Here is a 25773-nt window from a genome sequence, read left to right on the forward strand (position 1 = left end):
TTTGAGCTCTTTATCTAAGGAAGGATGTGCTGTCTTTAGAAAGGGTCCAGAGAAAATTTATGAGAATGATCCCAGGAATTAAAGGGTTAATGCATGAAAAATTCTTCTGTACTCACTGGAGTTCAGAAGAATGAGTGGAGATCTCAGAAACATACTGAATACTGAAAGTATTATTGAATTCTAGAAGAGTGGGTTTGGAGAGGATTTTTCAGATAGGACCACAGAGCACCACCTCAAAACAGAAATATGTTCCTTTAGAACAGAGATGAGGAGTAATTTAGTTAGCCAGAGGGTGATGAATCTGTGGAATTCATTGCCACAGAGAACTGTGGAGGCCAAGCCATTGGGTACATTTACAATGGATGTTGATAGGTCCTTGTGTGATATTGATCTAGCGGTTCAAAGTTCAATGTAAATTTCTTATCAAAGTACATATACGTCACCATATGCAACCTTGACATTTGTTTTCTTGTGCGCGTACACAGTTCATCCAAGAAACACAGTAGAATTAATGAAAGACAGCACATAACAGACCACAAACAATAAGCAAAGGATAACAAACTCTGCACACACAAAAGAATAATAATAATAATAAATAAGCAATAAGTATCAAGGACTTCAAATGAAGAGTCCTTGAAAGTGAGTCCATAGGTTGTGGGAGCAGTTCAGTGATGGGGTGTGAAGTTCAGTGAAGTTATACCCTTTGGTTCAACAGCCTGATGGTTGCGGGGTAATATCTGGTCTTGGGTCTGGTTGTTTGGGTCCTGAGGCTGCTGTGCCTTCTTCCTGATAGCAGCAGGAAGAAGAGAGCATGGTCTGGTTGGTGGGGGTCCTTGATGATGGATGCTGTTTTCCAGTAACAATGTTCCATGTAGATGGGCTCAATGGTGGGCTTTACCTGTGAAGGACTGGGCCATATCCACTACCTTCTGTAAGATTTTCTATTCAAGAGCATTGATTTTCCATACCAGGCTGTAAAATCTCCGCTACACATTTATAGATGCTTGTCAGTTTTAAAGGTCACGTTGAACAATTGCAAAATTCTAAGGAAGTAGAGGAGCTGCTGTGCTTTCTTTATAATGGTAGTTGTGTGCTTGGCCGAGGACAGATCCTCTGAAATGATAATACCAAGGAATTTATAGTTGCTGACCCTCCCCGCCTCTATATCCCCAGTGAGGGCTGGCTCATGGACATCCAGTTTTTTTTTCTCCCAAGTCAATAATCAGCTCCTTGCTAACATTGAGTGAGAGGTTGTTTTGGCACCACTCAGCCAGATTTTTAACCTTCCTCCTATATGCTGATTTGTCACCACCTTTGTTTGGGCCAATGACAGCGGTGTCCTTAGCAAAATTAGATATGGCATTGAAGATATGACCGTGAGGCTAAGCACAAGTATAAAGCAAGTGGGGGGGGCTAAGCACATAGCCTTATGGTGCACCTGTGCTGTTGGAGATTTTGGAGGAGATGTTTTTGCCAATCCAAACTGACTGGGGTCTACAAGTGAGGAAATAGAGCATCCAAATGCACAGGTGGTATTCAAGCCAAGGTCTTGAAGCTTATTGATTTGTTTCGAGGGGATAGTATTGAATGCCTATCTGTAATCGATAAAAGCTTCCTGATGTATGCATCTTCACTGAATAGATGTTCCAGGGTCGAGTGAAGAGCCAACGAAATGGCATCTGTTGTGACAGCAGGTAAACTGGAGCAGATCCAAGTCTCTTTTCAGGCAGGAGTTGATATGTTGCATCACCAATCTCTCAAAGCACTTCATCACAGAGGATGAAAATGCTACTGGACAATAATCATTGAGGAAGCTGTATAATTGAAGCCTGCTTGAAGCAGGTGGGTACCTCAGACTAACTCAGCAAGAGGTTAAAGATATCAGTGAACACTTATGCCAGATGATCAGCACAAGTCTTTAGTAATTGGCCAGCCCCCCATCTAGGCCAGATACTTTCTATGGGTTCACCCACCTGAAGGATGCTGTTATGTTGGCCTCAGAGACTTAAATCACGGGGTCATCTGGGACTGCGTGTGTCGTGATGGTTCCTCCATGTTTTTACGGCCAAAGCAAACATAGAAGGCATTGAGTTCATCTGAGTATGAGGCTTTATTGTCACATATGTCGCTTGGTTTCACTTTGTAAGAGGCAATAGCATTTGAGCCCTGCCACAGGTGTCGAGCATCATTCAGTGATTCAAGTTTGGTCCAGAATTGCCAACTCACATGTGAGATGGCTTTCTGGAGATCGCACCCAGACCTCTTGTATTTTACTTGATTGCCACACCTGAATGCCACTGACCTGGCACTCAGTGGATTGTGGATCTCATGGTTTATCCAGGGGTTCTGGTTGGGGAAGACTCTGAATGATTTTGTGTGGACATATTTCTCTACAACTGTTTTTATTAAGTCTGTGACAACCATGATGGATTTATTCAGATCCTCTTATGAGTCCTTGAACACAGACATCCCACCTCTCCCGGAAGTTGTGGGAGTCTCCCACATATTAATAGTGGCTCCCTGATCCCCGCAAATTATATATAATATCCCGGAAATCAACTTTTTTGAGAGTGAGAGAGAGGTTCTTCGGACGTCAAGACTGAGGTATAAATTATGTTGATTATTGCCATTTCATGAGGTGTTACAAGGACTAGAAAAAAAAATAAAGAAAGAAAGACAAAGAAAGAAATCATATTCGTCTCAAGCTCAAGACATTCCAGTGTTAATTAATGTATTAAATAGCCACATTCCAGTGGTGTGACACCAATTAAAAAAAAGCAACTTCTAGATAATACAAAAGCTACAGACCACTAGAAAATTTACTGAACAATTACATGTATATAGGTGATTACATAAAATTATAATCAACCATAGGGAAGTTAAACTACAGGAAAAATAACATGTCAACAACAACCCAACATTAGTAGAGGTGCTAAAGGCGATGGGGAGAAAGCAAATGAATGGGGTTGAGAGGGAAAAGCAATTAGCCATGAACGAATGTTGGAGCAAACTTGATGAGCTGAAAGGCCTAATTCCGCTCCTATGTCTTACTATTGTCCCAAAACAAATCTGCAGTAGGCATACAGTATAATTAAAAACAGAGATAAGCCATTTAGAATTTCAACAGGGATGCATCTCTTACATGGTAACCAGAAGATCTGATGCTTGCTCTTCAACCTTACAAATGCTCAGTCAAGCAACACACATCAAAGTTGCTGGTGAACGCAGCAGGCCAAGCAGCATCTGTAGGAAGAGGTGCAGTCGACGTTTCAGGTCGAGACCCTTCGTCAGGACTGACTGAAGGACGAGTGAGTAAGGGATTTGAAAGTTGGAGGGGGAGGGGAGAGATCTAAAATGATAGGAGAAGACAGGAGGGGGAGGGATAGAGCCAAGAGCTGGACAGGTGATAGGCAAAAGGGGATACGAGAGGATCATGGGACAGGAGGTCCGGGTAGATCCTCTCGTATCCCCTTTTGCCTATCACCTGTCCAGCTCTTGGCTCCATCCCTCCCCCTCCTGTCTTCTCCTATCATTTTGGATCTCCCCCTCCCCCTCCAACTTTCAAATCCCTTACTCACTCTTCCTTCAGTCAGTCCTGACGAAGGGTCTCGGCCTGAAACGTCGACTGCACCTCTTCCTACAGATGCTGCGCTCACCAGCAACTTTGATGTGTGTTGCTTGAATTTCCAGCATCTGCAGAATTCCTGTTAAATGCTCAGTCAAATGCAGTTTTCAGGACTGAAATTGATTATCTTCAAAATAAAAATTGAAGCTGTAAAATATTGAAAAAAGGCAATTGCCTACTCCTACATTCCTTGCCCGTAACTGGAGGTCAAAAACTGATCTGTTGTCAACTGCTCTTTGGTCACAACTTGAAATAGTTTCCAAATTGCTTGTGTCACAAAATATTATCAGAGAATAGACAAAGAACCAAAAATTGGGAGAAACCACAAAGCATAAGCAGGAAATAACAGTGTGAAGCAGCACCGCAAAAACAAAAATCTCTAGTCAGCAGCATTAATTGCTACAGTTTTAACTTCCAAACAGAGAAGGGTCTAGACAAACATTTGTCAACATACTGCAGAAAACATCCCAGAAATCCAGATGCATATTCTGTAGATTCTGTCATAAAGATGCAATAATAGAATAGATAGCATTCATTGAATTTCTACTTGCTGGTGTTAAACAATTAGACCATTTTCTAAAATATTCATCTGTATCAAGTTATTTGAAATCATGCCCAATCAGTACATAATTGCTCCATGCAGCATATTGATCATAGTACAGAAAAACTCACCTGTTGCATACTTCAATGAATTTTTCTCATTTTGAATTGCCACCATTGTAAATTTAAGGTACTAGCATTCTAACACCTTCATTGCAATTTCAGTTTCAATCTCCAACTGTATTTCCTTAATTTTAAATTTATACTTGTGTAGAGAAAGGTCAGGGGCCAAAAGCCACAGATTAGCAGGTATAACTCTTAAATACCACAGTTGCAAGAATGGTAAAGGTATAGAAAGTGCTTAAAAATCCAATATTATTTTTATAAAAATTAGGGTGATCTAATATGTTTTTTTTTACCTGGAACCGAAGTCCCCAGTGCAACAAACACTACTGCAGTAACCGAATCCTTCAGTCCAATGGTACAGCCAAAATGCGAAGCCAAGTCACCAATAATAGCAGTTAGGACGCCAATCATTATAATGGACACCACAAAGCAGGCCCAGCCGTTCCAGTACTCCGTAGGAGGTACAATTGCAAAAAGAACTTTCCAGAAGACAGTCAGAAAGTGCATTACATAATCAAAACATGAAGGAAGTTTTTCCTCAGCACATTCATCGTCATCATCATCTTCCCCTGCAGAAAATGGCAGAATATTATTAAAAATAGACTAATGCTCCTGTTAACACTGTGAATGCTGTATCATTCAGTATGTTAATATTTACATATTAATTCTGGATTTAAATTTAGAGCTTTGCGGGGAAAGGGTAGTGATTATCCCTCCCCCCCCACTGCGCTTTTTTTAATTTCAGTATCATTCTATCAAAATATATAATATTTGTTTTTACAACACATTTACAATTTCTTTGTAAGTATAAATTTTTACGACAGGCGTGATGCATCTGAACATGTAATTTACCTATCACAATTTTCAAAAATCATTGTCCAAAGTACATGTTATTGATAAGGTTTACTGAATGAACAAGGACTTCACTACACCATGTTCAAGTCTTTTTTTTATACAATCAAATAGATATAAATGAGCTAGAGTGTAGGAAATTCAGATTTTCAATGGTTGTCATAAAAGATAGTGGGAATTAAGTACCAAAGAGCAGCATAAACAAAGCACTACAGATTATGTCATTAATTTGATTATGAATAGTCTAATCAGTATTAGCACAAACACAAAGGAATTAGTTAGTCATCATAAAGGAATTAATTCACATTTCCACAGATCAAAACACTACAAATTTAACATACAAGCTGCAACACAAAGAAATAAAAGTAATCTAGGATTTCTCAAAACCAGAAGCTGTAATGATAAACCTGATGATTAGTTTGAATTATACAGGGAACAATTCTGTAAAATTTTACACTAAATACAAGTTAAGAATCTAACCATGAATTAACATGCAAACAAGCTTATGAATTAATATTCAAAGTTAATTCCGTGGCCCTCAGCCCAAACAAACAACAGTAGTTGTTCTAGGATGCCTTAAAAATTTAGCTATGGGTGAAATTGTAATAGTAGAAAGCTTTTCATAATTCACATGATGGAAAACATAGTATTAATGAAATATGAGACAGACTGAATTTCTAATTGAGATTCAGTATTTACAATGGATCAGAGTTGCTAGAAACATTTGACAATTCATGGATGATTTTAAAGGTAAGCCTGATGTAAAAGAAGGAGGACAAATTTAAAGTTAATTTGGTATCAAAGTACATAGATGTCACCATATGCAACCCTAAGATTCATCTTCTTGCAAGCATGCTCAATTAATCCATAATAGGATCAATGAAAGACTACACCAAGTTAAAGTGGGAGTTGGGCAGACAACAATCATATGGATCCTAATGTACTATTTTATGCAGACAAATATTGGGAAGACTACATAAGTACTGAGGATGTATTGATAAAGTTAAATCAGTGAACTAGTAATCAATATCACATGATTGAGCAAATGTTTAGTATTTATACAGCATCTTTCACAAGTATAGATGACCTGAAAAAGACAAAAACCATTGAAGTATCATTGAAATTTAGTCAATATTGTAATTTCACCTGCCAACTTAAACACAGAGATCCAAGAAAGAGCAAAATGGCAATAGTGAAATAATCTGCTTTAATGATGCGGCTCAAGGAATAAATGTTGGCCAGGATACTAGGGGATCTTACTATTCTTTGAAATTGTGATAAGTAGGACCTTTGTTTAGTGATCAGTCTGAAATACAGTATCCATAATCAATGTAGCCAATGGCATATCAGCAAATATTGTGATTAAGTCTGAATGGATTTTTAACTTTGGGGCAAGTGCTTTCAAATGAGCCAGACAAAGGCAAGTATGGAAAAAGAAATTAAGATCTTCTGATGGTGGAATAGTTCACTGGTAGCAATCTGCCATTTTATAGAGAACAGTGGCTAGGTTACACTTTTCAGTAATTAGAAAAGTTCCAAAATATATTTGAACTGTAAAACAAAATTCAATGTAAAGCTACAAAAATGATAGTTAATTCATTTAAATTCAATCATGAGGAAAGACATATGGTTGAGGTTTCCATTTTAATAAACCTCTGCCCTTTTTCCCCAGTAAAACTGGGACCAGATATAAATTGAGAATCCCACTTAAAATAAATATAAAGGTACAAATAATTAATGGCAATGTCAATTTTCTGAATAAATACTTCTGGATTGTTAAGTAATCTGCAAGTCAATGTGTCCAAGGACAGAGATCTAAAAATGATCAATTTTATTATTTATCCTCTTTCAGCCTGTTTCACTTTACAGAGAGTAAATTAAGCCCCAATTCCCAACCACCTTCAGTTTCCTAGTTACAACACATGCCAGGCTAATGATATCCAAGGCATTGTGAACAATAGAACAGACTCCACAGGTTCGGTACACTTAAGTCTTTCCTTCGCTACTTGTGACATTGGGAAAATCAATCTTCAGATGGGTGTGGGGGCGTCAGAATGCGAAAGCATAGTTTTGATACGCCAGCATAATTTCAAATCAACCATCCGTTTGAGAAGGCGTGAGGCAGATGTTGGAGGAAGAGCATCATGTGTGGGATGTTTTTAAAAACTTAGGGTAACCCATCAATAGCCAGATCCCTGGCTGGGAAGCTGGTAAAAAGGACCTTTAATTCATTATCATTACAATAATTTTAACAGCTTCCAGTCTACTTGCTAGGTTGATACCACTAAAAGGCAAGGCAGAAGTTCTTATTAAGTGAAGCAAAGGGAAAAGGAACTTGATAAAAACCTGATAAGCAATACAATAGCACCTCCACATGCCAAAAATAAATTAACTAAATGGATGATATCAGAAAGGTAATTTGTTTTAAAAAAACACAATATTCTGACTTTGCCAATTGCCACATGAGTAAAACACGATAATCTAATCCTCCATCTGCCCATTCACCTTCTTGCCTACCTCCATTCAGGGCCCAAACTGTCCTTCCAGGTGAAGCAACACTTCACCTGCAAACCTGTTGGGGTCATCTATTGTATCCAGTGCTCTCGATGTAGCCTCCTCTACAATGGTGAGGCCCGGCGCAAGTTGGGGTCTGCTTTGTCCAGCAGCTCTACTCCATCTGCCTAAAAGTGGAATTTCCCAAGTGGCTAACCTTTTTAATTCCTACCCCCATTCCTATTCTGACCTGTCAGTTTTAGTCCTCTTTTGCCACAATGAGGCCAGCCTCAGGGTGGAGGAACAACACCTCAAATTTTTTTCCATCCATTCCCCTTCCTTCTTGTTCTATTTTCCACACTGGCCTCTTACCTCTTCTCCTCAACTGTCTATCACCCGCTGTGGTACCCCTCCTCTTCCCTTTCTCCCACGGTCCACTATCTTCTATCAGGTTCCTTCTTCTCCTGTCCTTTCCCTTACCCACCTATGGCTTCACCTATCACCTTCTATCTAGTCCCCCTTCCCCTCCCCCACGTTTTTATTCTGGCACCTTCCTCCTTCATTTCCTCCTTCATTTCCAGTCCTGAAGGGTCTCAGCCTGAAATGTTGATTGTGTATTCATTTTCATAGATGCTGTCTGACCTGCTGAGTTCCTCCAGCATTTTGTGAGTGTTGTTTTGGGTTTCCAGTACCTCTAAAATCCCTCGTGTTTATGATAATCTAATCAATCATGAGGCTCATATTAATTGAAGTATTACATAATTAGAACTATTTCTGGTATTTGCTATGATTTACTTCTGCATGGAAATCATAGATTGTAAAACACATTGAAAAATTAACCTACTATTGGAAAACTTGTCTCAATTTAGCACTGAAAATACTATATCCAAGATGAAGTTCTTTATCTGAATTACTAAGGCATGGATTTAAAATGAATGTCCATTATAGTTACATGAAAGGATTGATGATTTTAATAATATTAACAATGTAGTTTAGGGAAACTGCATTGCATATTATTCATTATATATCAAATGACATACAAATTTATTGGCATCAAAGATAACAAAGTTTGCCTGAAGCCATGATAAATTAAAATCTGGATTTATAAAATTGTACTAACCGTTTTGTGATACACAAAATTACTTTTTATCACTTTGAGCAGAAGTATTTTACAGTTTTGTACAAACTAATTAATAAATCAGCTGATTGCAGTATGACAGTGGTACACTATAATTAGCCATAACACCTCTAGTCTAAGGTTATTCATTGTAATCAAACTGGTCTTAATGTTCTTGAACATCATGTTGTAAATATCATGCAAGTAGACACAAGACGACAAGACTTTTTCAAAAGCTGTGCAAAACTTTGTGATACTATACCTTCAACAAACTTATACAAAATGATTCAAACGACCATTGCACATAAAGACCACCCATTCAAAACAAACTATTTCTGTCCAAAACTTCTGTCTGAACCAAGCCTGAGTAATTTTGTTTTTTGCTGTGGGTAATACAGTGTTCACTTACTGATTTGTTTACAACACTTTTCTCCCAATCTTAGTTTTTATCCACAGGTCCAACTCTGAAGAACTAAATATAAACGTAAAGCATGATACTTCAGTACGATGCTGAATAAAGTGTCTAGTGCCAGAAATGTAACCTTTCAGAGAAACGAATTGCAATTACTCACCCATCCTTCTCTGACAGCACTTCCCAAATGTGTAACTTTACTGAGGATTACAGGTGCATAGAAACATCAACAAGTGCAAGTCCACCGGACTCTCACACCATCCAGATTTGTAAACTTCACTGGTTATTCATTATCACCATACTGAAACTCTGATACTCGCTCCTCAATAGTACCGTGGCTGTACCTTCAGAAGGTATGCAGAGGTTCAAGGCAGGAGCTCACCAACAAATCCTCAAGGGCAATTAGAGATGGGCAATAAAAGCTGGCTTCAGCAAGGCCCAAATATTACAAAAATACAATAAAAACAAAAACGTAAAGGCTAACATGCAGTATCGAACATGTTAATATTTTGTGAAAGCTTTTAAAATTTAGCTACCTATGGTGTCAAAATGAATAACCTTTGTTACACCATCAGTTACATCAAACAAATTTCTCCATTATGCCGTTCTTTCCACACAATGATACAGCGTACAGAATAATATTACATTCTGGTAGTTAACTAGAGTTTCACATTTAACCTAGTATAATGATTCTATTGAATTCCTCAGAAATGGACTGTGATGTCCACTAACACTAGCAAGAGTGCTAAACTGAAAAATTACACAGTAAAACTCCAAGGTATTCCATAGTGACTTAGCACCTACAAGATATATGATTTAGAAATGCAAAGGAACCACAAACTCTTTAATTGTAACATTACTAAAATCTTTCAAAAGATATTGCAACCAATATTCTTTCTATCTTGTGTATAAATTTTCAATCTGACAACAAAATAAATCTGTACCTCTGCCTATGTTCATATAATGGCTGTACTCCTGTTACAAATTTTAACAACAATTCTTGGATCTATATGCTTGATTTTATGTTTCTGATTAAACAGAAATAAGAAGAGTATATCTCCTCGATACTCCATCTCATCATTGTTGTTAATAAGGCAAGCCACTGTTGTGTCACCTCCAAACCTGATGACACGGTTTGAGCAGGATCCTGCAACAGAGTCATGTGTCAGCAGTGTGAACAGCAGCGGGCTGAGCACACAGCTTTGGGGAGTGCCAGTGCTCAGCATAATGGGATGAGAGACATTGCTGCCAACATGGTCTGACTGTGGACTTGGTGGTAACAAGTCCAGTATCTAATTGCAGAGGGAGCAGTTGAGCGTTGAACTGGAAGTCCCTACAAAGTACGGTGAAAAGAGCTGAGAGGATCATTGGGGTCTCCCTACCATCGATTCATCAGGGACATTTATCAGGAGTGCTGCATATGTAGGGCCTTTAGTATTACTAAGGAGCATACCCATCCGTCCAGCATCCTCTTTGACCTTCTACTATCAGGCAGGAGACTACGATGCATAAAATAGGAACGGTCAGGTTGAGAAACAGGCCTTTAGGCTTCTGAACTCCCAGCCACATCATATGCGAACTATTAATCTGTTCAGTAGCTTACAATATTTTAAAATAACGTGCTTTAGTTTGTTATATATGTGTGATTCATCTGTAGATTTTATCCATACCTTCTTAAAGTTATTGTGTGTTATGTGTATTATTGTGCTTTACACCCTGGTTTGGAAAAACATTGTCTCATTTCTATAAACATTATATAGTTATGTATGTTTTATACATGTATATAGTTAAATGACAATAAACTTGACTTGACATCAGTTAGCTAAATCTTGGAAATAACAATATTGAGTTCCTTCACAGATGTTGTCTTCTATGAGAATGCTGATAACTGGAGGAAGGAAGACACAAGAAAGTGTGGATGTTGGAACTAACTCAGCAGGTTAGCATACGTAGAGGGAAATGGGTAGTCGATGTTTCGGATATAGACCCTTCCATAAGACTGGAAACAGGGACACAGCCAGTATAATAATGTGGGATGGGGGGGCAGAGTGGTGGAGTAACAGCTGGTAAGTGATAGATGAATCCAAGTTGGGGGGGGGGGAGAGGAAAAGAGTGGAAATAATGCAAGGTGCTAGAAGGAAGTGATAAGGGGATGAACAAGTTGGAATCTGATAGGACAGGACAGTGGACCATGATATAAAGGGAAGGAGGTGATAGAAGAATATGTGTGGTAATAAGGGACTCAAGAAGGTGGGGAAAGAGAAAGGATGGAGCCAGTAGGGTTAAGGAAAGCAGAGGAGAGTAGTCAACAGAAGTTTAAAAAAAAAAAAAATCGATGTTCATGCAATCTGGTGGAATTTGAGGTGCTATTCTTCTAAACTGTGTCTTGCCTCAATCTGGCAATAGAGAAGGCTGTGGGCAGACATGTCAATGTGAATGGGAAGTGGAATTAAAGTGGCTGTGGCCACTAGGAAATCCTAGCTATTATGGTGAATGGTGACTAGGATTAAGTAGAGCAAACAAATTAAAAAAAAAAATAATTCCCCTAATAGAGTAAAAGAGCCAAAGGATTTCATGAGAAGACAAGCATATACCAATGCCAAATTGCACAAGTTGATAGGCGAGATACATTTTTGGAGCAACATCAAGAAACATTGTCGAGTGTGAATTACACAAATAGGTAGAAGTTATTATTATCCCTCCTCAATCTTTATCTCTTCCTCCATTGCCTTCTGCAGCAAATTAATGGCAATATTTGATAGCATCTTGGTTGCAGGTGTGGTTTAGTAGGCAAAGTTGATAGTGTGAATTATTGTGAAGTTCCCACAGTAGGTTTTGCTTCAAGATAAATTAACTTGATGTTCAAGATCAGAGGCACAGCAACACTGCTTGCCCATTACTGAAAAACCTGAGACATGATTGATTTTGGGTGAGTTTAGGACTCACAATTATTCAGCATGAGATCAGCCAAAGGACATTGTCTGGTCAGGAAAGGAAATGTGAAAAAAGGTGGCAAGATTAACTGATACCAAGGTGCTGAATGTATTTCTTGAAATTATCTTTGTACATTTCACTCCAAACAAAAATCGATTTTCAGTTGCTTTAATGCTAAACAGAAACAGTATTATGCAACTCAATTTGTTGACATATTGAGACATAAGAGACTGCAAATGCTGGAAATCTTGAACAACATACTTAAGGAACTGGAGGAACTCAGCAGGTCAGGTAGCACGTATGGAAGGAAATGTACAGTCTACGGTGCAGGTAAGAACTTTTCATGTTTCCTCTGCAACCTTGTGACTCCACCTCAAACTGCACCCCACCCCCATGCACACTTTTCATTACTTTAGTGAGGTCACTGTGAAATAATAGTCTTTAAACTTAGTAACTTTAATCAATAATTAAGCTTGGAGACAGAATTATCAGTCCTGAAATCATACTAATGACTTTATTCTCCTGTTGCTGTTGGTAATAAGCTTCTGAGAACAAATGAAACATTTTTTCCAGACTTTGTGGCAATGGCTATTGTTTACAGAGGCTCTCTCCAATTACTGTCTACTCGGTGTATGGATAGAAGATCTAGCGCTCCATCTACAATATACAGAACTGACTTGGCAGAACCCTTTGTCTGAATCTGTCAAGTGGAATTAGGAAATTTAATGCAAAAGGTAAAATTATCTACTCTGAAAAAGTTGCCTACAAAGAACCACAAAAACAGTTGCATCATCCCTGTTGAAAGAAAGTTAAATTGCAGTGTACAAAGGGACAAAGATGTCTTTTGCCTAAATCAAGCTGCTTTATTCATACAGAGCCTCCAGCTACAATAGAAAGAATTAGCTTTTGCATCAGAGAAGCCTTTAATTAGCTGAAGTAATTTTTCTAAGTTAGAAGTAGGCATCATGAACAACAAATAACTGAAGTGAATAGGAGGTGAAAAGCAGAGTTTGTGCACATAATTGAAAACACTGCTATGGTCAAGCCATTTAGGTTTGCCAAGATTATTAGCTGGAAAATTATCTTTAAGTTATTAGCGGAGGGCAACATACTTCAATAATTATATATTCATCTTTGAAAAATATGCATTAAGTTATTATAGTACTTTTGTGGTTTAAAACAACTTGATGGCAGTTTACGCAAGTTAAGTACCTATAGTTAGAATGTAGGCAATTAAGGACAGCCCAAATGCGTAACAAGGTGGTTAGATGGTGCAGAAATATTTCGGCTTGGGTGGAAAGACAAATGGGCATTAAAGTTAAAGCGAGATCACAAGATCACAAGACAAAGGAACAGAAGTAGGCCATTCGGCCCATCAAGTCTGCTCCGCAGCTCCCCCATGAGCTAAACTATTCACCCATCTAGTTCTAATTTCCCGCTTTTTCCCCATATCCCTTGATACCCTGACTAATTAGATACCTGTCAATCTCCTCCTTAAACATCCTCAATGATCGGGCCTCCACAGCCATATGTGGCAACGAATTCCACAAATCCACAACCCTCTGGCTAAAAAAATTTCTCCTCATCTCTGTTTTAACTGGGTACCCTCTAATTCTAAGACTATGGCCTCTTGTCCTGGACTCACCCACCAAGGGAAACAGCCTTTCCACATCTACTCTGTCCAACCCTTTCAACATTCGAAATGTTTCTATGAGATCCCCTCTCATTCTTCTATACTCTAATGAATACAATCGCCAACAAATGCTCCTCATATGTTAGCCCCTGCATTCCAGGAATCATCCTCGTAAATCTTCTCTGAACTCTCTCCAACATCAGTATATCCTTTCTAAGATAGGGGGCCCAAAACTGCACACAGTATTCCAAATGAGGTCTCACTAATGCCCCACAGAGCCTCATCAACACCTTCTTACTCTTATACACTATTCCTCTTGAAATGAATGCCAACATAGCATTCGCTTTCCTCACCGCCAATCCAACTGGTGGTTAACCTTTAGGGTATCCTGCACGAGGACCCCCAAGTCCCTTTGCACTTCCGATTTTTGAATTTTCTCCCCATCTAAATAATAATCTGCCCGATTATTTCTTCTTCCGAAATGTACAACCGTACATTTGTCAGCGTTGTATCTCATCTGCCATTTCTTTGCCCACTCTCCTAAACTGACTAAGTCTCTCTGCAACCTTTCCGTTTCTTCAACATTTCCTGCTCCTCCACCTATCTTGGTATCATCCGCAAACTTGGCCACAAACCCATTTAATCCATAATCCAAATCATTGATATACATCGTAAAAAGCGGCCCCAACACCGACCGCTGCGGAACACCACTAGTAACCGGCAACCAATCAGAATAGGATCCCTTTATTCCCACCCTTTGCTTTCTGCCTATCAGCCAATGCTCCACCCATTTCAATAGCTTTCCTATAATTCCATGGGCTCTCATCTTATTAAGCAGCCTCATATGCGGCACCTTATCGAAGGCCTTTTGAAAATCCAAATATACAACATCCACAGCCTCTCCCTTGTCAATCTTATTCGAGATTACCTCAAAAAATTCCAATAAGTTGGTAAGGCAGGATCTTCCCTTCATGAAACCATGCTGGCTTCGGCCTATCTTGTCATGCACCTCGAGGTATTTCATAACCTCGTCCTTGAGGATTGACTCCAATATCTTTCCAACCACCGATGTCAGACTAATAGGTCTGTAATTTTCTTTTTGCTGCCTCCTTCCTTTCTTAAATAGCGGAACTACATTTGCGACCTTCCAGTCCTCCGGAACCATGCCAGAGTCTACTGATTCCTGGAAGATCATTTCCAATGCTTCCACAATCTCCAAAGCCACCTCCTTCAGAACCCTTGGGTGCACCTCATCCGGGCCAGGAGACTTATCTATTCTTAGTCCACTTAGCTTCCCAAGCACTTTCTCTCTAGTTATCTTGACTGTACCTAATTCTATTCCCTGATACCTCTGGCTATCAGGTATATTGCTCATGTCTTCCACTGTGAAGACTGATGCAAAATACTCATTCAGTTCCTCCGCCATCTCTTTGTTATCCATTATAATTACTCCAGCATCATTTCAATCGGTCCCATATCTACCCTTGTCACTCTTTTACTCTTCAAATATTTAAAAAAACTCTTAGTATCCTTTTTTATGTTAATCGCCAACTTCCTTTCATAATTCATCTTTTCTTTCCTAATGACTTTCTTAGTTTCTTTCTGTAAGTTTTTAAAGGTCTTCCAGTCCTCATTTTCCCCACTAATTTTTGCTTCCTTGTATGCTGTTTCTTTTGCTTTTATTTTTGCCTCAACCTCTCTCGTTAGCCACATTTGTGCCATTTTTCCATTCATGATTTTCTTTTTTCTTGGAATATATTTTTCCTGCATTTTCCTTATTTCTTGTAGGAATTTCATCCAATTCTGCTCTGCCGTCCCTCCATTTAGTTTACTTTTCCAATTGACTTGGGCCAGTTCCTCTCTCATACCACCGTAATTTCCCCTGTTCCACTGAAATATCGATACACCTGATACCAGCTTCTCCTTTTCAAATTTGAAACTGAACTCAATCATATTATGATCACTACTTCCAAGAGGTTTCTTTACCTCCAGCTCCCTAATCGCCTCAGGTTCATTACACAGCACCCAATCCAAAACAGCCGGTCCCCTGGTGGGCTTCTGGACAAGTTGCTCCAAAAAGCCATCCTGTAGGCATTCTACAAACTCCCTCTCCTGAGATCCATTACCTTCCCGACTTTCCCAATCCACTTTCATATTAAAATCCCCCATGATTATCTTGACATTGTCCTTCTGACACGCTTTTTCTATTTCCAGCTGCAACTTGTAGTCCACATCCGACTGCTGTTTGGAGGCCTGTATGTAACTGCTATTAGTGTCTTTTTACCCTTGGCCATTTCTTAACTCAACCCATAAGGATTCTACCTCTTCTGATCCTATGTCCCTTCTTTCTATTGATTTGATATCGTTACTTACCATCAGGGCCACGCCACCCCCTTTACCTACCTTCCTATACACTGTGTATCCTTGGATATTCAGCTCCCAATCACATCCATCATTTAGACATGACTCAGTGATGGCCACAATGTCATACCTTTTAACCTGCAGCTGTGCAGCAAGGTCATCCTCTTTATTTCTAATGCTGCGTGCATTTAAGATCACTTGGTATTTGAATTTAACACCAGGAATGCATTCTTGGACCTCAATACCCCTTTGTGCAACTGGATCCTGGATTTCCTCACTTGTACATCCCAGTCAGTTTGGATTGGCAAAAACATCTCCTTCACAATCTCCAACAGCACAGGAGCACCGAATGTGTGCTTGGCCCCCTGCTCTACTCGCTTTACACCCATTGACTGTGTGGTTAAGTATGGCTCCAACACCATGTACAAGTTTGCTGATAACACCGTTCTTGTGGGCTGTAACAAAGGTGGTGATGAATCAGCATATCGGAGGGAGACTGAAAACTTGGCTGAGTGATGTAATAACAACGTCTCACTCAATGTCAATAAGACTAAGGAACTGATAATAAACATCAGGACAGGGAAACCGGAGGTCTATGAGCCAGTAATCATCGGAGGATCAGTAACTTTAGATTCCTGGGTGTCACTACCTCAGAGAACCTGTCCTGGACCCATCATATAAATATAATTGCAAAGGAAGCACAACATCCTCTCTACTTCCTCAGGAGTCTGTGGAGATTCAGCATGACATCAAAAACCTTGACAAACTTCTACAGATATGCAGTGGAAAGCATGCTTACTGCCTGCATTACAGCCTGATATAGAAACATCAATGCCTTTGGGTGGGAGCTCCTACAAAGGGTAGTGGATTCGGCCCAGTATATCATGGATAAAATCCTCCCAACCATGAAACACCACTGTTGACAAGCAGCATCCATTACCAAAGACCCTCACCACCCAGGTCATGCTCTTTCTCACTGCTGCAGGTAGAAGATACAGGTGCTCACAGGACTCACACCACCAAGTTCAAGAATAGTTACTACCCCTCAACCATCAGGCTCCTGAACAAAAGGGGAAAACTATACTAATTTACAGATTCTTAGCTTGTTATTTCATGCTCTTTACTTATTGCTATTTATTATTTGCATTTGCACAGTTTATTTAGTTTACAGCTCCTGATGTTTATAGCTTTCAAATCCTGTTCTATAGATTTGCTAAGTATGGCAGCAGAAAAAGAATCTCAGGGTTGTATTTGGTGACGTGTGTACTCTGATAATAAATTTTACTTTGACCTTTGAACATACAAGAGGATATAAGAACCTAGAGAGAAAAAAAAGATGCTGAAGAAACTTGCCAAGCCATATCTGTGGAGGGAAATAGTTGACATTTTGGGACAAGATCTTTCATCTGGATTCCAACGACACCTTAGGAAAAAGTGGGAAGCTACGAGAAATTTAACATTGATTCCTGAGGATTACAATGTCTTGACAAGGCCAAGTTGTTTTTGTCTGTGTCAAGATCAGACACCACTGGAAGAAAATAGATCAAAAGAGGTGGGAGTGAGAGTGCTGCAGAGATCTGAAGTGACAGACAGAGCTCAAGATTGTTCTTGCAGACTGAATGAAGTACACTGTAAAGAAATCACTTAAATTGTTTGGTTTTTCCTTTGTAGAGGAGATATTCTGAGCAGTACACTAAATTGGAAGTACAGGTGAGTTGCTGGTTCATTTGGACAGACTGAGTTCTTCCAAGTTAAGGGCAAGAAGGAAAGAGGAAAAAGGTGATGGGGTATGTCACGGATGAATGGGCAAGTATTAATCCACTTTTTCATCTCCATTAACGATAGGGTGCCATGGTAACATAGTGGCTAGCATGACACTCGCGTTAGCATCGGAGCTCAGAGTTCAATTTCAGCGCCATCTGTATGTTCTCTAACCACGTGGTTTTGCTGCAGTTTCCTCCCATGGTCCAAACACGTACTGGTTAGTAGGTTAATTGGTCATTGTAAATTGTAATTGTGATTAGGTCAGTGTTAAATAGGTGGGTTGCTGGGCGGTGCGGCTCGTTGGGCCAGAAGGGCCTGTTCTGTGCTGCATCTCAAAAAATTACTGTAGTTGGTTGAAATGAGAATGGTTTGTAATGATACAAGAGACTGCAAATGCTGGAATCTGGAGCAAATAACTGAGTAGATTGTGGTTTTACACAGAAAATGTTTCCTTCCAGATGCTGTGCCACACTGGCCCATTCAACTCCTCCCTCACATTCAATCAGAGCCCCAAAACAATCTTCCAGGTGAGGCAACACATCACCTGCAAGTTTGTTGGATATCCGGTGCTCCCGCTATGACCTCCTCTATCTTAGTGAGACCTGATGTAAAGTGGAGAGACTGCTCCATCCACAGTAAGCAGGGTTTCCCAGTGGCCATCTATTTTAATTCCAATCGCCATTCCAATTCCAAGATTTCGGTCCATGGCTCCTCCACTGTCTCGAGGAAGCCACTCTTAGGTTGGAGGAGCAACTCCTCATCCTCAGTCTGTGTAGCCTCCAACCTGACAGCATGAACATTGATTTCTCTAATTTCTGGTAATTTTTCCCCATCTCCTTTCCACCTTTTTCCATTCTGCACTCTGGCCCACGTCATACCTCCCCTTGGGGTCTCCCCTACTTCCCTTTCTCCCACGTCCACTGTCCTCTATCATATTCCTTCTTCAGCCCTTTATCTTTTGCGGTTAACACCTCCCAGCTTTTCACTTAATTCTCCCACTCCCACCCACTTGTCTTCATCACCTTGTAGTTTATACTCCTTCCCTTCGCCGCCGCCCCCCCCACCCCCCCGTTCTTATTTTGGCTTCTTTAACGTTCCTTTACGATGAACGGTCTCAGCACAAATCATCGACTGTTTATTCTTTTCCATATATTGTTGCTTCACCTGGTGAGTTCCTCCATCCTTTTGTGTGTTGCTATGGCAGGAAAGGCTGCAGCAGAAGAGTTGAACATCACAATTTATTCAGAAAGCAATCAGGGAAATGAAGCTGAGGACTGCTGGTTTAAAATCAGAAGTGGAGGATCAAAAGGGATGGTGAAGATGTGGTAAGTTTGGGATAGGAAGAGATAAGAAAGGAAAAAGGGATCCTGGGTAAAATAATCCAAGAACTGAAATAAACATCATGTCCCAGGTTTTGAAATATTCAATGGAAGCAGACTTGCTTAATTCCACAACTAAATACCAATCAATATTGTTTATGCAGTAGTCAACAAAACATCTTGATTCATTGTAGATGATCTTGCAAGGGTCTCCTTCCTTCAGGAATGCAAATTCTGAATGTTTTGTTAACACTGCAAAACAATCTGATCCCAAAGCCTAGTTACTCCTTCAAACTCTAGAAAGACTTAAGGTACTCTGTCCTTATAGAAAACAGATCCAACCACTTACCATATATAACACATCCATCTGGCCCGTCAGAACTTGTTCTCACCATGAATTTCTCTCTTGATTTTTCATGTGCGCCAGCTATGCCCATTTTTTGGTTAGCCAGATGGAATATTTCTTGTTTCAAACACACTCTGGTACCTCTTCTCAACTCTTTCTCCAATTCGTCAACTACAATCGTTTCCTATACCCAAGTGGAAATGATCAACTGCACCACTAACTTTTAAACCATCAATTTTGCTTGGACTATTTATAACACCTCTCTTTGCTTTCTGAATGTATCCCCATCTCAAGAGACAAACTAATCATTAACATTTACTACAATAAATCCAAGTACCTAGACTACCCAGCTACCTAGACTACACTTCCATCCAATCTCTTGAAGATCTCTCTCCGTTTCAGTCTCCGCTACATTTGTTTGAGGCAAAGCTTTCCATTCCAGGACATCTGCAATTCCTTTTTTCTAGAAGTGTGGCTTTCTCTCTACTGTAGTTGATAGGTTCCACACCTACATTTCCTCTGTTTTTCGCACTTCTGCCCTCAACTACCTCTCCCTAGACAGAACAGAGGTAGCAATTCTTTGGTCCTTGCCTTTCATCCTACCAGCTCTATATTCAGAACATCATTCTTCATTTTCTACCCAATCCCATCACCAGTCACATCTTCCTTGTCTCTTTTAATGACACCCTGGTTCACTCACTCCCCGCCTACTCCTTCCCCAGTAACTGTGAGTGGTACGACATCCTCACCCTTACAGTTATTCAGCAACCTAAGCAGTCCTTCCAAGTGTGGTGGATATTCATATGCACTTTCTCCAACATTATCTATTGCATCACGTCTGCAATTGGCAGTTTGTTCTCCTAGCTGTATGCCATTTCAAATCCCCTTGCCATTTTCATACTGACTTGTCTGTCTCCACTTCTGGGGTGAGGCCCAACACAAAGAACTAGAAGTATATTGTGTTTCAGCTACAACCCAATGGCCTGAATATTTTCAATATCAGATAACCTTCACTCCCCTGTTCCTTTCTTTCTGATCCACCCAGATTCTCTCACCCTTCCTCCTTTCCAACACTTCCCAGTCAGCCTCTTAAGACTGTTTCTTTTCTAACGCTCTGTGCCCACACAGCTCCTTGCCCTCCCCACTGCCACCTCCACCTGCTCATCACCATTACAAAAGTTACTAGGTCTCTTATCCCCTTCTTCCCAGCTCGATCTATCCATTATACCCCTCTGAGCTGGTTCCACAGCCATATTTGAAAATGATCCCTTTGGTGTCACAGCCCTACAGCAAAGACAGGCCCTTTGGCCCTTCATCCATGCCAACATTCAAGTTACTTCCATATGCCCACATTTGGCCAATAGTCTTCTAAACTTATCCTATCCATATACCTATCTGACTGTCTATTAAAAGTTGTTAATGTATCTGCCTTAACTGCTTCTGCTGGGAGCTTATTCCATATCCTGACCTCCCTCTGAGTGAAAAAGTTGCTCTTCAGATTCCTATTAAATATCTCCCTTCTCACCCTGAAGTTGCACACTCTAGTTCTCAATTCCCTACCCCTGGGAAAAGAACTGAGCACATTCACCCTATCTATCTATGCCCCTCATGACTGTATACACTTCTACGTGGTCACCTCTCAGTCCTCTACACTCCAATAAGTCGTAGTTTGTCCAACTTTTTACTAAAACTCAGTCCCTCAACATCCTTGTAAATCTTTTCTACACTCTTTCCAGTTTAATAACATATTTCTTTTGGCAGGGCATTCAAAACTGAACACATTATTCCAAATGTAACTTCACCAGCATCATACTCAATGCCCTGATGAATGAAGGCTAGTGTGCCAAAAGCCTTCTTCACAATCCTTGTTCACCTACAACTCCATGGCTGTACTGTTTATTGTGAAAGCCCTACCTTGATTTGACTTTCCAAAATGTAACCTTTCGTACTTATTTGAACTAAGTCTCATTTGCCATTACCTGGCCCACTTACACTGATCTCACTGAAACTCTTGTTAACAATATTCATTATCTATGACACCACCTATTTTAGCATCTGCAGACTTACTATCCATGCCTTGTACATTCTTATCTAAACTGTTGATGTAGATGACAAACAATGAGTCTAACACTGACCTGAAGCACACCACCAGTCATGAGCCTCCAGTGCAAAAAAAAAAACTTTTTTCATCACTTTGTGCTTCCCATCATCAAACTAATTGTGTACCCAAATAGCAAGCTCTCCCACCTTTCACAGTAACCACCTGCATGGAATCTTAAAAAAGGTTTTATTGAAGTCTATGTAGACCACATCTACTACACTGCCCTCATTGACCTTCTTGGTCACTTCATTAAAAAATTCTTAATCAAGTTCTTAACATGCGAGTTCTCACATGCACAGCCATGCTGACTATCCCTGATCAATCTGGGATTTTCAAATGCAAATGTATCATATCCCTCAAAGTACACTTCAGTAATTTAACTATCATATATGTCAAGTCCACTTGTCTATATTTCCAGAGTTCTTCTTGAAAAATATGATAGAATTAACCTTGCAGTTTGAGGGAAAGAAGATAAAGTCAAGATATATCAGTTTTACAGTGGAGTAAAGGAAATTACAGAAGCATGAGAGAGGAATGGGTGATGACAGAACAGAAATGGCTGGAGTTTCTGAGGGGAATTTGGAAGGCAGAGGATAGATACATTCCAAGGATGAAGTATTTTAAAGAGAAGTTGAGGCACCATGGCTGACAAGGGAAGTTAAAGACAGCATATAGCAAAAAATTATTGGGAAGTTGAGGGATTGGGAAGCTCGTAAACACAAACAGAAGGCAAATAAAAAATCAATAAGGAGAGAAAAGATGAAATATGAAGGTAAGCTAGCCAATAACATCAAAGCACACCAAGAGTATTTTTAGATATCTAAGCATTAAAGAAACAGTGGATATTGGACCATTGGAAAAAAAGACACAAAAGGTAATAACGGGGGACAAAGAAATGGCAGATGAACTTAAAAAGTATTTTGCGTCAGTCTTTACTGTGGAATACACCAGCAGTATGCTAGAAATTCGAAAATATCAGGGGACAGAAGTGAGTGTATTACTAGGGAGAAAGTGACACTCTATTCTTTATAAGGGAGGGAGGCAGGAAAAGGAAATTATTGGCCAGTTGGCCTGTCTTAAAAATGTTGGAGTCCATTGTTAAGAATGAGGCCTTGGAGGCGCAGGATAAAGTAGGCCAAAGTCAGCATGGTTTTGCCCAAGAAACTATTTATTTAGTCATTCATTTATTTATTTCGAGATACAGCACGATTAACTGGCTCTTCCAGCCCAACAAACCCATGCCAACCAATTAAACCCATGCCACCCAATTACACCCATGTGACCAATTAACTTATTAACACATTCATCTTTGAAATGTGGGAGGAAACCAGAGCACCCAGAGGAAACCTACATGGGCACAGGAAGAGCGAACAAACTCGTTACAGACAATGGTAGGAGCTGGACCTAGGTCACTGGCACTCTAATAGTGTTATGCTAACCACTATGCTACCATGCCGCCAATCACAAATTCCACTCGTCTAAACCCTTGAAAGTACGAAACCCCAGTCTAAGCTAAAATCCCCTCCTATGACAAACCTATTATTCTTGTAATTCTCCACAATCTTCTCTGCATATTTGTTCCAAATGCCCGTTGACTATTTGGGGGGCTATTAAACATCACCAAAAAGGTGATCAATTATTTTTCATCTGGATGATCCCTTAATAATTTCATCTATTGTGATAGACATCTTTTCTCCATCTCTGCCTAATGCTGCCAATCCTATCCCTCCATGTTTCTGTAATGACTATAATAGCCTAGTCCCAAGTGACTACTCATGCCCAGAGTTCAATCATTCACCCTATCCATCAGATTTGAAGGCAGATTTCAAAGCAAGGTTGCTAGAGTAATAAGCATTGTAAATGGGGAAGGTACTTGTACAGTTCTTAAAGGGCTGTAGAGCTAGAATAGTTTAGAGTCAAAAGATGAGGAAAGACAGGATTTAAAAGCATGCACTACAAGAAAGGTTTTTTCAATGATTATATTGAAAATACTATACTGAAACATTGGATAGGAAAAAGTAGTATCGGAACTGCTTTCATAAATTATTCAAATTCATGCTATCTGTAAAGGCAATTAACTTTTTTTTAAAACTTCACATGTCCTGACTGGATAGTTAATGAAATTCTCTCAAAGGGGTACAAAGTTTAAAAGGGCTTTTGGGGAATGTTCCAACACTGGAAGCCAAACAAATTTCTTTCAGCAGATGGGAGCAATAACCTGTAGAGATAATTTAAAATTAATCAGCAGTTTATAGGATTAAATGTAAATCCTTCTAATTCCCCATAAGAGCTATCAAAACATGGAAGGTCAACATAAGCCAATCAAGGCAATCAAAAGGACAGACAATCTGAAAGACCATATACTGTCTACTCTGCATTAAAACAGGAATTTAAATACATTATAAGAAACTATTAGGACTTTGACCTTGAATGCATGATAGGAACATTCTAGGTTTAAATAATACTATCTTTGCCAAAAACCAGGGAAATATAGTAGATAGGGAAAGATATTACCCCAGTGTTGTAGTTTTGCTTGATGGTACAGGCAGAAATGATCAACTTCAATCACTACCTGGGTATGTATTTGTTTACTTTTTTTTGGCAATTTATACACCTGGGCTGAATGGCCCCTTCTGTGTGACAAGTTTTCCAGCATCTCATGATTGAAATGATAGGAAGGTAAAACTCCATAAAGATATTACTATTTACCTATTTTCTTTATCAATAAGTCATCAGAAAAAAAACAAAAATGATTTTAATTGCTATTAGGCCATTCAGAAAAATTAAAATTACTGCCATGCTGTTGATCTTATTTAACCTACACCAACAGGAATGGTATATTTGAGAGAGACAAATAATTGTTATCACAAAGTTACATACACTTAAAATTGTGTTCTTCCTCCTGTGAACATTTCTGTACTTCATGTCACATTTGAGGGGAAAGCCAAGACAAATATTACTATTCCAATACTGAACATATTTTCACTCTGAGGATGGGCAGTAGTGAGGAAAGGAATGCAGTGGAGCAGACTGCACTCATCTCTACCGATGCTTTGCAAGTCACTGCCTATATATGTCCGGCAACCACACTAAATCTGTGCTGTCTAATTCTCCAGATGTCCTGTCAACACCATGGCTGCCCCTCAATGGAGGCACAACAGGCTGCAAGCAGCACAGGCTACTGCAGCTGTCTACACACTCTCAGACTGCCTTCTGACTATCACTGTTTTCAAATATCTGATTTTTTTTCAAATGTCTTATGAACTAAAATATTTAGAAAGGTGATGTATATAAAACTGTAAAGAATTAGATGATATATTAAAGATATGAAACCTGTGAACTAACCATTGAAATAATTTAAAAATAAGCCAAAGATCACCCATGGCTGGCTTGAAGCTGAGGGCCTGGATCCTAGCCTTGGACAGAATACAGAGAAGCACATGCCTTGACCTTCAGGTTCCTGACTTTCATGCTGCTGTGGGCAAGGACCACAGAACTGAATACTTAATGCAGCAAGCCAGCTCCAGCTGTTCTCCACAGGTACACCAACTAGCTGTGAAACTAGGAAGTATTTGGTTAAAAGCCACCAGTTCAAGACATAAACTAAATTACTGGGTTTGTTATATTACTGGCAATCTCCTGTAGAAGAGTATGGGAGGGAAGAATTTAGTCTCCACTGTAATTTTTGGCTATTTTATACAATCTGATTCCCCCATTTGTATTACCTCTGGAATGATTTTTTTAAATTTCAGAGTGAGAATGGGTAAACTTGCTGATGGGAAACCAGGAAGTAGGATTTTTCCCAAGATACTAACAAATGGTTACAGACAGTAAAAAGATTAGTTGTCAGGTGGTTAGGCCTTAAGGCATCAGGCTAACCGCTTATTACGCAAGAGATCCAAGAAGGGTGGAGCTTTGAGGGGTATGAAGATTAAAATGCACCCTTTCCCTCAATGGTTTATTCAGTATCACAGATAAAAACTCCCAAGCCATACTCAACTTTTTTTTAAAAACTTACCAGCGCTCACAGTGATAGCTTCAATAAACTGATCCCTCCAACTGTTCGTTCCCACAACCAAGGCTAAGTTAGTCTTTTTGATCAGTTTGTCCACCGTATTCTGTACAACAGAAGAAAAAAAGGAACATTTCA

The 25773-nt window shown here is 39.6% G+C and overlaps 1 protein-coding gene across 9 annotated transcripts in view; it reads right to left on the minus strand.

Moving 5' to 3' along the window:
* Nucleotides 1-25773, minus strand: part of LOC140190211 (sodium/calcium exchanger 1-like) — a 237587-nt gene that overhangs the window by 34395 nt on the left and 177419 nt on the right. For all 9 annotated transcript variants that reach the window (XM_072246818.1, XM_072246793.1, XM_072246784.1 and 6 more), the window contains 2 exons: nucleotides 25642-25741; nucleotides 4585-4860 (listed from right to left, as the gene is read on the minus strand). In XM_072246818.1, the coding sequence (XP_072102919.1) occupies nucleotides 4585-4860; nucleotides 25642-25741 (376 nt within the window). The remainder of the gene's footprint in view (nucleotides 1-4584; nucleotides 4861-25641; nucleotides 25742-25773) is intronic.

This window comes from Mobula birostris, chromosome 2 (genome assembly GCF_030028105.1).
Source record: "Mobula birostris isolate sMobBir1 chromosome 2, sMobBir1.hap1, whole genome shotgun sequence".
Classification (NCBI taxonomy): domain Eukaryota; kingdom Metazoa; phylum Chordata; class Chondrichthyes; order Myliobatiformes; family Myliobatidae; genus Mobula; species Mobula birostris.